The sequence below is a fragment of the Tamandua tetradactyla genome, chromosome 15 (assembly GCF_023851605.1).
Source record: "Tamandua tetradactyla isolate mTamTet1 chromosome 15, mTamTet1.pri, whole genome shotgun sequence".
In the NCBI taxonomy this organism is placed as follows: Eukaryota; Metazoa; Chordata; class Mammalia; order Pilosa; family Myrmecophagidae; genus Tamandua; species Tamandua tetradactyla.
In genome coordinates this window covers 77,983,300-77,995,403 of record NC_135341.1, presented here as the reverse complement: position 1 = coordinate 77,995,403, position 12,104 = coordinate 77,983,300, and the positions used below count along the sequence as shown (strand labels likewise).

Here is a 12,104-nt window from a genome sequence, read left to right as displayed (position 1 = left end):
ATTTCCAGCTTCATCACTTGGCTTTCAAAGGCCTACCCTATGTGGAGATTATCTCCCATACTCTTTGAATCTTTTCTCTCCTTCTTACTTATTGTTAGTTGAGCACCAGTCAAACGATTGATTCTTGTTCCTTCCTTTTGCCTCCCACATTGCCCTTCAGGACTTTTGTCTATGGTTTCCTTTCGGTCACTGAGCTTCTCTTATCTTCCACCAGTACAAACCCTGTCCATTCTTCAAATTCAATCTCTATTGCAATCTCTTCTCAACCATCCATTTTTCCTTCCTCTCTTTTTGTATTTTTTGGGTAGCAATTATTTTATTTTTTTCCTTTTATAATAATTGTTTGTATACTTGTCTGTTTTTCCATTAGAATGTAAGAAGTTTACAATTAGGGAACGACGTGTCTTACTCATTGTTGAATTCCCAATCCTAAAACAGTGTTGTACATTCAGTGGGTAAATATTTGTGGCTTTAATGAGAACATGGTGGGAGGGGGGCAGGGAGTCTGATTGGGTTCAGTACCTGCCCCAAAGCACTCTCTGTCCCTCCTGTTTCACTTTCCTTATCCGAATAGAGAAAGGGAAGAAGAATGAGAAGAAAGTATATAGGTGAAATGTATGCTTTTGTTATGTACATGGTGATGAAGAAGTTAGATTTAGGTGGTTTTTTTTAAACATTTTTTATTATATAGCATAACATATATTAAAGCAAAGAAATAAAAAAGCAATAGTTTTCAAAGCACTCTTCAACAAGTAGTTACAGGACAGATCCCAGAGTTTGTCATGGGCTCTCATATTTTTTCTTCTAGCTTCTCCAGAATATAGGAGGCTAGAGGGCTTAAATATTTTTTTATCATCACAATCGACTTTTTTCCTTCATTTTTTGTGAAAAATAACATATATACAAAAAAGCTATAAATTTCAAAGCACAGCCCCACAATTGTAGAACATATTTCAGAGTTTAGCATAGGTTACAATTTAACAATTTTAGGTTTTTACTTCTAGCTACTCTAAGATACTGGAGACGAAAAGAGATATCAGTTTAATGATTCAGCATTCATATTCATTTGTTAAATCCTGTCTTCTCTGTGTAACCCCACCATCACCTTTGATCTTTCCATCCCTCTCTTTAGGGGTGTTTGGGCTATGGCAATTATAAATTTTTGATTTTGGAAGGGTCTGTCACTATTATAGGGTAGGGAGATGAAAGTATCTGATGTTCTGGAGAGGCTAGGCTAGGTTTCAGGACTTATCTGGACTAGGACTCATCTGGAAGTTGTAGGTTTCTGGAAAGTTACTCTAGTACCTGGAACCCTTGTGGAATCTTATATATTTCCCTAGGTATTCTTGAGGATTGGCTGGAATGGTCCTGGTTGAGGGTTGGCAGATTATGATAGGTAGCAATGTCTAATTGAAGCTTGCATAGGAGCAGCCTCCGGAGTAGCCTCTCAAATCTATTTGAACTCTCTCTGCCACTGACACTTCATTAGTTACACTTCTTTTCCCCTTTTTGGCCAGGATGGAATTGTTGATCTCGCGGTGCCAGGTCTGGATTCATCCCTGGAAGTCATCTCCTGTGTTGCCTCCCAGAGGCTTTCACCCCTGGATGTCATGTCCCTGTAGGGAAGGGCAATGATTTCACTTTCAGGGTTGGGTTTAGAGAGACTGAAGCCACATCTGAGCAACAAAAGAGGTCCTCCAGTAGTAACTATGAAGCATGCCTATAGGTAGTCTAAGCTTCTCTGCTACCTACATAAGCTTCACAAGAGTAAGCCTCATAATCAAGAGCATGGCCTATTGATTTGGGTGTCCCTGAAGTTTGACACAGTATCAGGGGATTCCCTGATGGTAAGGTTTAATAATTCCATGTTTTTCTCTCATCCCTCAGGGGACATTGCCAATACTTTTTGATTATCTGCTTAATATACTCTAGGATGTATCCAGGCATTACAATAATCTATACAGGATTAAAGGATCTCTTTCTTATTCTGTGCTCCCTGTGTTTCAGTTGTTCAAATTAGCCATACAGATAGGTTGAATTAGATTATGCACTACAGAAAATTTCAGTTCCAGACCAAATAAACCTTTCTTCCATTGGTCTCAAAGAGTATGTTTGGTTCTAAAATATAGATACTGTCTTCCTTACCCCTATGTTCTGAATTACTTTAACCCCAACCTGTTCAGTTTTGTTCTTATCTCCAAATATCAGATTATATATATAAAACAGCCTCTCAAAATCCAGAAATAATAATCACCACTCCGGACTTAATGTGTCTGTTCTAAAAGTTTACAATCTAGGCCCATTTTCTTATAAGCATTTTCTAAAGATGACCATACCATTTTGTTCTTTTGTTTCTGGCTTATTTTGTCTCACCAGATGTCCCATATGTTTATTCACATTGTTGCATGCCTCATGACTTTTTTCCTTTTTGTAGCAGCACAACCTTCATTCATAAGTATATACTGTCATTTGCCAATCTACTTCTCCATCAGTGCATCCTTCAGCTACCTGCATTCATCAGGCATCATGTAAAGGGCCTAAAGTCCACAGTCCATCAACATTCTCAATTTTAGGTAATTTCATTGTTCCCAAGAGAAAAAAAACCAATAAACACATCCTCGCCAAATTGAAAATCTAAACCTCCTCTTAACTCTTGTCCCTCCCCCATTATTTACCTCTGCTGTTGCTGTGGTAGTGCTCATGGTTTCCTTTTGAGCATAGCTCATAGCATGCGATAGCAGTTTTCCCCCTGTACCTCTTTATACAAGAATCATATCTTTGAAGTAATTCTTGCGAGAATTCATATCTCTGGTGTTAATCAGTGGGACACATAGGTCTATACAACCCCTTTCAATCTTGTTCATCTTCAATATGGTAATATTACTTACAGACCCACTAGAGAACCACCTTCACTCCTGTCTACTCCCTTACATTGGAATTCAACCTCATTAGCTAACGATTCACCCATCCCTAGCTTCTGTGTGTCTCTAAGTCCCCTATATTCTGTATTATAAGCCTCTGATTATGCCTTTATGCTAGTCATAAAAGTGGACTCATGCAGTATCTATCCTTTTGTGTCTGGCTAACTTCACTCAGCATTATGTCCTCAAGGCTCATCCATCTTGTCATATGCTTCAGGAAGTCATTTTGTCTTACTGCTGCATAATATTCCATCGTATGTATATACCACATTTTGTTGATCCACTTGTCCATTGATGGGCATTTGGTTTGTTTCCATCTTTGGGTGATTGTGAATTATGCTGCTATGAATATCATGTGCAAATGTCTGTTTGTGTCATTGCCTTCAGCTCTTCTGGGTATATATCAAGTAGTGTTACTGCTGGGTCATAGGGCAACTGGATATTTAGTTTCCTAAGGAACTGCTAGACAGTCTTCCCATAGTGGCTGCACTATTATACATTCCCACCAGCAGTGCATAAGTGTCCCAGTTTCTCCACATCCTCTCCAACCTTTTTAGTTCCCCATTTGTTTAATAGCAGCCATTCTTGATATCTCATTGTAGTCTTGATCTGCATTTCCCTTATAGCCAATGAAAATGAGCATCTCTTCATGTGCTTTTGAGCCTTCTGTAGTTGCTCTTCAGAAAAATGCCTGTTCACATCTTTAGCCCATTTTGTAATTGGTTTGTTCTTATGTGGTTGAGTTGTATGATTTCTTTGTATATATAAGAAATCAAACCTTTGCTGATATGTGGTTTCCAAATATTTTCTCCTGCCTCTTCACCTTTTTGAGAGTCTTTTGAAGTGCAGAAGCATTTGATTTTCAGGAGTCCCCATTTTAGATTTAGGTTTTATAGAGCAAGAAATAGTATTTATAGCTGAGGGGGAAAAGAGAGAGGAATTAAAAGCATTTTGATAGGGTTTGAGGGAGGATATGAGTAGTGTTAGAGTGGCCACTGAAGAGCATGACATTAAGAAGTCATTCAGTCTTGACATTCACAAGAGTTGCATTTTCCTTGAAAGCTACATGTGTGCTAGAGTTGTGAACCCACATAGGCCAGAGTTGTGGAAGAACCTTCAAGTCCCTTGGGCATATACTGCTGCCTGCTGGGATGATTAGTTACCACCCTGAACTGAGGTTCCAGTTCTGTGTCGTTTTCAGACAAAGGTTTCTACACATTGACCGAATAAAAGCAACTTACATTATCGCTTGTTTTCAGACAATAGCTTAGTGGTTAAGAGCATAAACTGAGCCAGGCTATCTCTGCTTGAATTCTGGCTGTTTTACTTAATAGCTTTGAGACCTAGGCAAAGTTAAATAGCCTCTGTATCTCAGTTTTCCTTATCTTTAAAGCAAAAGTAATATGGCACATACCTAACAGATGTGAGGTTTTAATGAGATAATACTCTAAGCTCTTAGAACATGGCCCTTCAGTATTGGGAATTTTGTTTTCAGAATATTGTAGTGTGCTGGTGTCATGGATGTGTCCATAACACCTCTGATTTTGTGCCCATAAGTGTCTCAAGAAGTTTGAGGTGGTACAAGAGTGCCACCTACTGTTTAGTTACTGAAGAGAAAAACAATGACTAGTAAATAACTTGTGCATTTATTCAACCACCAGTGTATGTTGGTTGCAGGTAATATTTAACTAGCACTTTCACATGTACTATAAAATTTGAGCCTCTTAAAAATCCTGAGAGGCAGGTTTTCATAATTCCATTTTTTGGGTAAGTAAACTGAAGTCCTTTATTTCCCCTCTTGTTAAGGATAGTAAAGTCTCTCTTCCCCATGTTTTGAATCCAAGACTTCTAACAACTTTGCTTTTTAGGTTGATCTCTGGGTAGTAGTCAGAACTGCAAAACCGGTGCCAAGTGTTTCCTTGTCAATCTGAGATTTTTGGGTGTATAATAATAGTAATAATAAAAATGGTCGGTAATAATATTTTATAAATATATGTTGTGGCTCAGACACTGTCCTAAATGTTTTACTTATTTATTTTTTCATGTAGTCCTTTTAGCAACCTTGTTAGGGGATGGTATTATCTATCTATGAGAAATCTGAGGCCCCAGAAAGATTAAATAATTCGCTTTAAATCACACAGCTAGTAAATGGCAGTGCTGGCAGTTCTGATTTCAAGGTTTATGCTCTTTGTGTCTTCACTGTATTGCTGTATGCTCAATACATGTGTGTATTCCTGTACATCCATTCTTGATTAACGAGCAGTTTAAAACGGTTTTCCAGAATTTTGACTAGATGACAGCCTGATGAATCCTTGCTGTATTCTCTGTGAGCTACAAAGCATCTTCAGACAAAGCTGTTGGGGAAACAGGACTGACTGTAGTCATAGGAAGTAGATCATCTAAAATGATGGACATGTTAAGGGAAGACACACTGAGGGGCATTTCAGTAGACAAATGTGTATCTTCGGATAGATAGCTATACTGAGCAAAGTAGCTTACATATAAGTGCTCTCCAAATATTGTAGGAAATGTCTGTGTTAACTTTTACTGTGACTTTTCAGAAGTGTTTTAGTTACACTTGTGGATTATATTATTAGGGTCTTACAGTGCTCATTGCCTGAGATATTATATATTCACATTTTTCAGAGGTATGTATAGGCTCTTGACTTTGATAAAATATGAAATGATTTTATAAGTATTGTTAACTACATAGGAATTTTTGGTCATTATGTATTTTTTTAATCACCAGGTTTCAAAACAGATTTTGAAAATGCAGAACTATTGTGTGGGGAGTGGTCAGTTAAAAAAAGATTTTGGATGTTTAGAAAAGTTGGGAGCCTCCCTGTAGCTAAAGGAGACACAGAAAGCCTAACCTGAAGTGGATGCCATCCTGCCTTGTGGTTTCACTCTTCTTGCAGAATTTTTGTGCTTCACTTCTCTAGTGCTGCAAAATTACAAGGACGAGGCAGTGAGGCTGGAATGTGCCCCAGAGTGACCAGCCCGAGAACTGGCAAGGTTGTTACCCTCTGAAGAGGCAAAAGTACCGTTTTGAGAGGCATTGATTTGTAGTAATCTTGAACACAGGGTTAACAGTCACTTGACTCTTCAGTCTTCTGAATCTCCTGTATTAATTTAGAGAACATAGTATAAAAAAGATGGGATTTGGGAAGTAGAAGAAGCAAAATATATATGATTAAACAAACTTGACCCTGGTATGTAGCCCTCCCCAAGCTTTGGACATGTTGGCTTATTTGATTTCAGTTTGATAGTCCCTCATCTGTAAGCATGTTTGATTTTGGACCATCATTTAAAAGAGGCCTGTCTGCTCTTTTTGTGCAAAGTAATCTAATTGAAATGGCCTGGGCTCTTTTCCCATAGTTTCCTAAAATAATGTTGCTTGAGGTTCAGAATTGCTATCTCCATTGGCTGAGGACTAGTACCTACATTTCTGAATGCCTTTGATAAGATGAACTGATTGATGACTCTAGAGATAGAAAGGAAAGACGAAAATAGGGCTCCACGTTATGAGGTATATTAAATTTCCAACGTGTAACATTTGTGCAAGAGATCTATGCATTATTGTGATCTTCATCAGAATTTTAGGCTAATTATAATGGCTTCATGCATTTTTTAAATGTATAGGAAAAGAAATTTTTCATTGAAGCTGACTTGCTAAATATTTCTCTTTAAAATTGTTTACAGCATCAGTGCCAGCAGTAGTTCCCAAGGGCTGTCCCAGCCATCCACCCAGACGACTCAGTATCTGAGAGCTGACACGCCCAACAATGCAACTCCCATTACTAGTAAGAGTTAATTTAGTTCTAAAGCTGATTTGCTTAAGTGTCTGTGGTCTGAGAGTTGTCCTGCATAGTTGTGGCATGTGTGCCTTATTATGTACATAGTATCTAATGTGTGCAAATTTAGGCTTGATCTTCAGCTTATGTTTTGTAGAGCATCAGATGAAACTTCCCAAAATTAGGACATAAAAAATAAATTGAGTTGCTAGAACTATTCTTAATTTGGGGAGATTTTCATAGATTAATATTTCTTATTTTTGTAGAAATTCAGAAGGAGGCTTTTCAGAAAGTTCTGTGGAATAAGCCCTTGAGCTGTATAAAGGCAGAGACTTTGGATTTTAGTGAATCCAAAAGTAAAGACTTTTCATTGTTTTCTAATTGTGGTAGGAATTTCCTTATTTTTGAACAGAATTTTGGTTGTTTTCACACATTGTAACATTTAGTGTTTTGGGGAAAAATAATCCTTCTTAGACTATAGTTTAGACATAATATGGAATTAATTACCCTAGAAATAAGAAACAGCATAATTATAAGAATAAATATTGGGCCAGAAGGCTATAAGTCAGCTTGGGTCATTGGTGCCATTGATTAATTAGGTTCTCACAGGCAAGTAATTCATACCTTCCATAGACAGGCTCTTACTTGTTAGTAATAAGATTAAGAGTATCTGTCTTCCACCCAGTGCCCCATTGAGGTCTCTCAGTACTGTTTCCCATTAAAAAGAACCTGGATTCTTTGGAGAAATGGCTGACTTCAAATCTGGGGGAGGAAATACACAAGTTAAGCCTGGAAAATGTTCTAAGTCAAAAGATCAAGGAAGCTGCCAAAAATGTAATGAGCTCTCACTGCTCAAACAGAGATGGGACAATTTGAACATCAAAAAGAATGATGACTGCAATGTGTCAACATTAAGAAAAATATATCATTATTAAGAAAATGTGAAAATCTGAGAGTTTGTAATGATACGTTTTTTAAAAAATTAATAATTATGAGAGATATTAAGACATTCCTTATTCTGACAATTGCCAATATGAACTGTGTTTCAGGGCAACCAGGTCATTGTAGTTGATGAAGGAAATGTTTCTTTAGAGAAGAATTCCAGAAGTTAAATCTGAAAGAAATGACAGAATTAGAAAATTATATTTGTAACCGTAATAAAAGATTTGATTCAGGAAGAGATCATCAATGATGAAAACCTTAAAAGCAAAGGATAGCGGGGAATTTTAACCATGGAGGGATCAAACTGTCATCACTTGAATCTACTGATGAAACTTAGCATCACTAAATATTTTTATATTTAAAATATTTATATTTAACTGGAAATTTAAATGGAAATTAAGGGAACTTAAAAACAAATTTGAACCACACAATGGATATGACCAAGTGATAAGAATACCAGAATGGGGCGGGCCGCGGTGGCTCAGCGGGCAAAGTGCTTGCCTGCCATGCCGGAGGACCTCGGTTCGATTCCCGGCCCCAGCCCATGTAAAAAACAAACAAACAAACAAAATACAATAAAACAAGAAAATGTTTAAAGATGTTTCCCTTTCTTCCTTCCTTCCTTCCTTCTCTCTGTCTTTCCTTCCCTTCCTCCCTCTTTAAAAAAAAAAAAAAAAAAAGAATACCAGAATGTTTAAATTATGATATGTTTTGTTAGAAAAGTTATTTCTTTCAACCATCTCTATTTGAAGAGTTCTGTTGTTATAAGACCATATTAGAAAATGTGTCAGGAAAAAAACTCTGTAAGAGGTATTAAATTAAATTCCATGAGTCAAAGTTTGTTTCATTTGGCAGAAAGACAATTGAATGGTGCTATTGAAATACTGTCTTTAGAGTTTCTTGCTTTAATTCTGCATTTTAACATTTTGGGGTAATATTTTAGTAGATAGAAGAGCAGCTCCTTAAAATATTAGTATGGCCTTCATAAGTAGTTTTCCCTGATTATGTAAGTACCATTTTCCTTTCATCACTCCCATATCCATTCATTCCCTTGACTTTAGCCCTCAGGCTATAACTGAATTAGTTGATCCTGATGCCAAAATAAGGGTATTTATATTGCTTGGTTTGGTTTTGTTGGCTCCTCAGGTTATCCTACTTTGCGGATAGAGAAGAACGACCTAAGAAGTGTCACTCTTTTGGAAGCCAAAGCCAAAGTGAAAGATATAGCAATATCCAGAGAGAGGATAACTCTAAAAGATGTACTCCAAGAAGGTATTTATTATTTCACAATCAATCAGTTTTTCAAGGAAGCTTTATTAATGTCACCAGTATAAAAATGTTTGTTTCAAATAATTCTGAAATGTTCATCTCATTTTGTGTTGTTTGAAGATATTAATAGAAGAAAAGATCCTTTGTGGAAAGCAGTGTACAATTTATTTTCTTTATAAAACTGATTTGTATTTTTTTCTTTCTTTGTATCTCCTTTGGGGAGATGGTAAAAGACGAGGCTAGAAATTAGTAATAAAAGACTTCATTGAGCTCTTTAAGTTGCTAATGAAAATTACTCTTTTACTCCTGGCATAATTCAGTTTGTAGTGTTTTGAATGCTTGAGTACTGTGTTCATCTTGTGGTTAAGATGCTTGTAGGTCATTCACTGCCAAGTGAAGGGACTTGAACTCACAGGCAAATGGTAATTGATGGAAGCAAATTATTATTATTATTTTTTTTAATGTAGAAATGGTACTTATAATTGTTTTTTGTAAGTGTAACTGATTTTCAGCTCTCTCTCGTGTGAAAGAGAATAAGTAGATCATATTGAGCATTTCCTGAAGAATCAAAAGAAATGAAAGACTAATGAAGAACATACCATATATTTGCAATTTCTTTTGATCTCTAATGGTATAGAATAAGTAATCTATTATGGTGGAATAATTTGAGGAAAAGAGAAAATTCTGAATTGGGTAGTTTTATTTGATATTTTCAGGCCCAGAATAGTTAACTTTAAAATTCTGTTGTTTTCAGAAAAGGGAACAGGAACCAAATAGCATTAAAAAAAAAAAAAAAGTGGGCAAGTTCGCTGGAGATATGGCAAATGCAAATCAAAATAATGTCACATTGGCAGAAATCAAAAGATAACATCTAGGCCAAAGAGGGTTTAGGAAAACAGGATCTCTTATACATTGCTAAAAAGGGAATATGAATTGGTGTGACCTTCTAAAAAAATAATATGTATAGACACAAATGTAGTTTTGTGTATGTTTGCCACACCCATATTAATTTTCGTTTTAAGTATATGTAAATGATGTTTGAGAATAATTTATTTCGCATGAAACTAGATATTAAGAAGAGGAGACAGAGTAAGGGTTTTTGTATTGCTGGGGAGAGAAGAAGCTCAAGCAGGGTAAACTTGAGTGGGGAGAGACCAGGAAGACTTGTAAAGGAGGGAATTGAAAGATATGTAGCTCTACATTTTTATTAGACTGTTTGAAGATGATTACTCAGCCCTAAGCAGAATGTCTTAAAGAAAGGTTACTAAAGCTCTTTCTGCATCAAGCATCCAAGTTACTCTGTTTCTGAGTTATAATGGAACTTAAGAAGTAGACACGAGCAGTTCCAAATCAGAGTGAAAGACATTAGAACAAACCTCTTTGTGTGTATCTATAACAAAGCAAAAACTATTTTGCAAACATATCTTAAACTGTGAAGGAAGGGGGGTGCAAGGGTGATTTAGTGGTAGAATTCTTGCCTGCCATGCGGGAGTCCTGGGTTTGATTCCTGGCCCATGTACTTCCCAAACAAAAACAAACAAACAAACGAAAAACCAAACAAAAATTCAACAAATGGTACTGCAATAAGGGGGACTCACATGGAAAAAGAATGAAATATGACACCCGCTATACAGCATACAAAGAAAAAAAATTGTGAAGGAAGGAAAATTTAAAAAGTTCCAGTAAGAAAAAGATAATAAAGTGAGATTAATTTTCAATGATTATTGTTTTAGATTGCCCAGGGCTGCTATGCGTAGTCTAGTTGGCTTAACAGAAATTTATTGTCTGTCAGTTTTAGAGGCAAGAAATAGAAAATCAGGGTACACTTTTAATCATCCCTTCCCTCCTCGCAAGGTCATAACTCCTCTTCCTGTGATAAAGGTTTTTAGGAACACATTTTACCATTAAGGAAACTGACCTTAGAGACTAAACAGTTTGCCTTAGGCCCTCTGAGGAGTGAGGGTCAAGCCAGAATTGGCACTCGGGACTATGTGAATCTGAGACTGGTGCTGTCTTAAAGTTCTGCTTCTGCTGCAGGAAGCAGAGTCCACTTTTCTCCTTTCGACATTGCTCTGCAGCTGAGCCTAGAAACTCATAAATACCTTTGTAGATACCTCGTCACTGAGCTTCAATCTCCTTGTTATATCATTAGTTTATTTAGGATAATTCAGAAAGCATTCTCATATATTTAGCTTAAATATTTTTAAAATTTTATTTTGAAATAAAAGTACTATTTTTAAAAGCCAGTTAAGGCATTTGATAGCAGTAGAGAACTACTAACATTAAAGACCAAGAATTTGAGTCTTTATAATCTAGAGTTAGACTAATGTTTTTGCTCACATATGTCCTTGTTATGTTTGTTTTATGTTGTAATAGAAATTTTATACTTATAATTTTATAAAGGTAATAATATGATCCCATTAATTATTACTTTTACTTTTAGGTACTTTTGGGCGTATTTTCCTTGGGATTTTGATAGATGAAAAAGATCCTAATAAAGAAAAGCAAGCATTTGTAAAAACAGTTAAAGGTAGGATTTTTAAAATACTGTCTCCTTAGTGCTTTCCTGTCTAAAAGTGGCTCAGGCCAGCTCAGTCTTATCTAAGATTCTCAGTGTGCATAGATCTTTAAAGCAGTCCATGTTAAAATAGCTCATAAGGAGGCTAATTCTCTAGATTTGTGTTGTTCTCATTAGGTATAGAAAATAGAAGTCTAACAAGTTAAGACTTGTTTATGAGGTACCACAACTAGACTTGTAGTTAAATTGTCTCCACTTGAATTTAATGTTGCTATATCTAATGTTGTATTTTTCTTAGGGTAAAATCCTTTGGTCCCATTTTCTCCCTGTAAGAAACATTGTTAATACCCCCTCCTCTTAATATTGAAGACTATAAAGGAGAAAATTAAAATGACTCTAGACCCACAGTGCCTGATGTGGATAGCCACTGTTTGTTTTCCACCCACCTCTCTTTTTTTTTTTTTGGCTCTTGTGCGTGATACTGCAGGAAATGCTCTTGTATATGTATTGTTTGGTCTATCCGCAGTTGGAATTGCTGACCTAAATGGTATGTATATTTAAAAATTTGAGAGATAATGAGAGATTGTTTTCTAAAAAAAAATACTAATTTATATTTACATGAACAAAATACCTGTTTTTACATATACTCCTTTTGACCAT

At 36.1% G+C, this 12,104-nt stretch overlaps 1 protein-coding gene across 2 annotated transcripts in view; it reads left to right on the top strand.

Moving 5' to 3' along the window:
* The window catches only part of RYK (receptor like tyrosine kinase), a 117,440-nt gene that overhangs the window by 58,534 nt on the left and 46,802 nt on the right, over window positions 1–12,104 (top strand). The window contains exons 7-9 of one of the 2 annotated variants that reach the window (XM_077130165.1): window positions 6,624–6,724; window positions 8,804–8,929; window positions 11,370–11,456. In XM_077130165.1, the coding sequence (XP_076986280.1) occupies window positions 6,624–6,724; window positions 8,804–8,929; window positions 11,370–11,456 (314 nt within the window). Of the gene's footprint in view, window positions 1–6,623; window positions 6,726–8,795; window positions 8,930–11,369; window positions 11,457–12,104 lie in introns of both variants that reach the window. The other variant, XM_077130164.1, reaches the window with a different exon arrangement.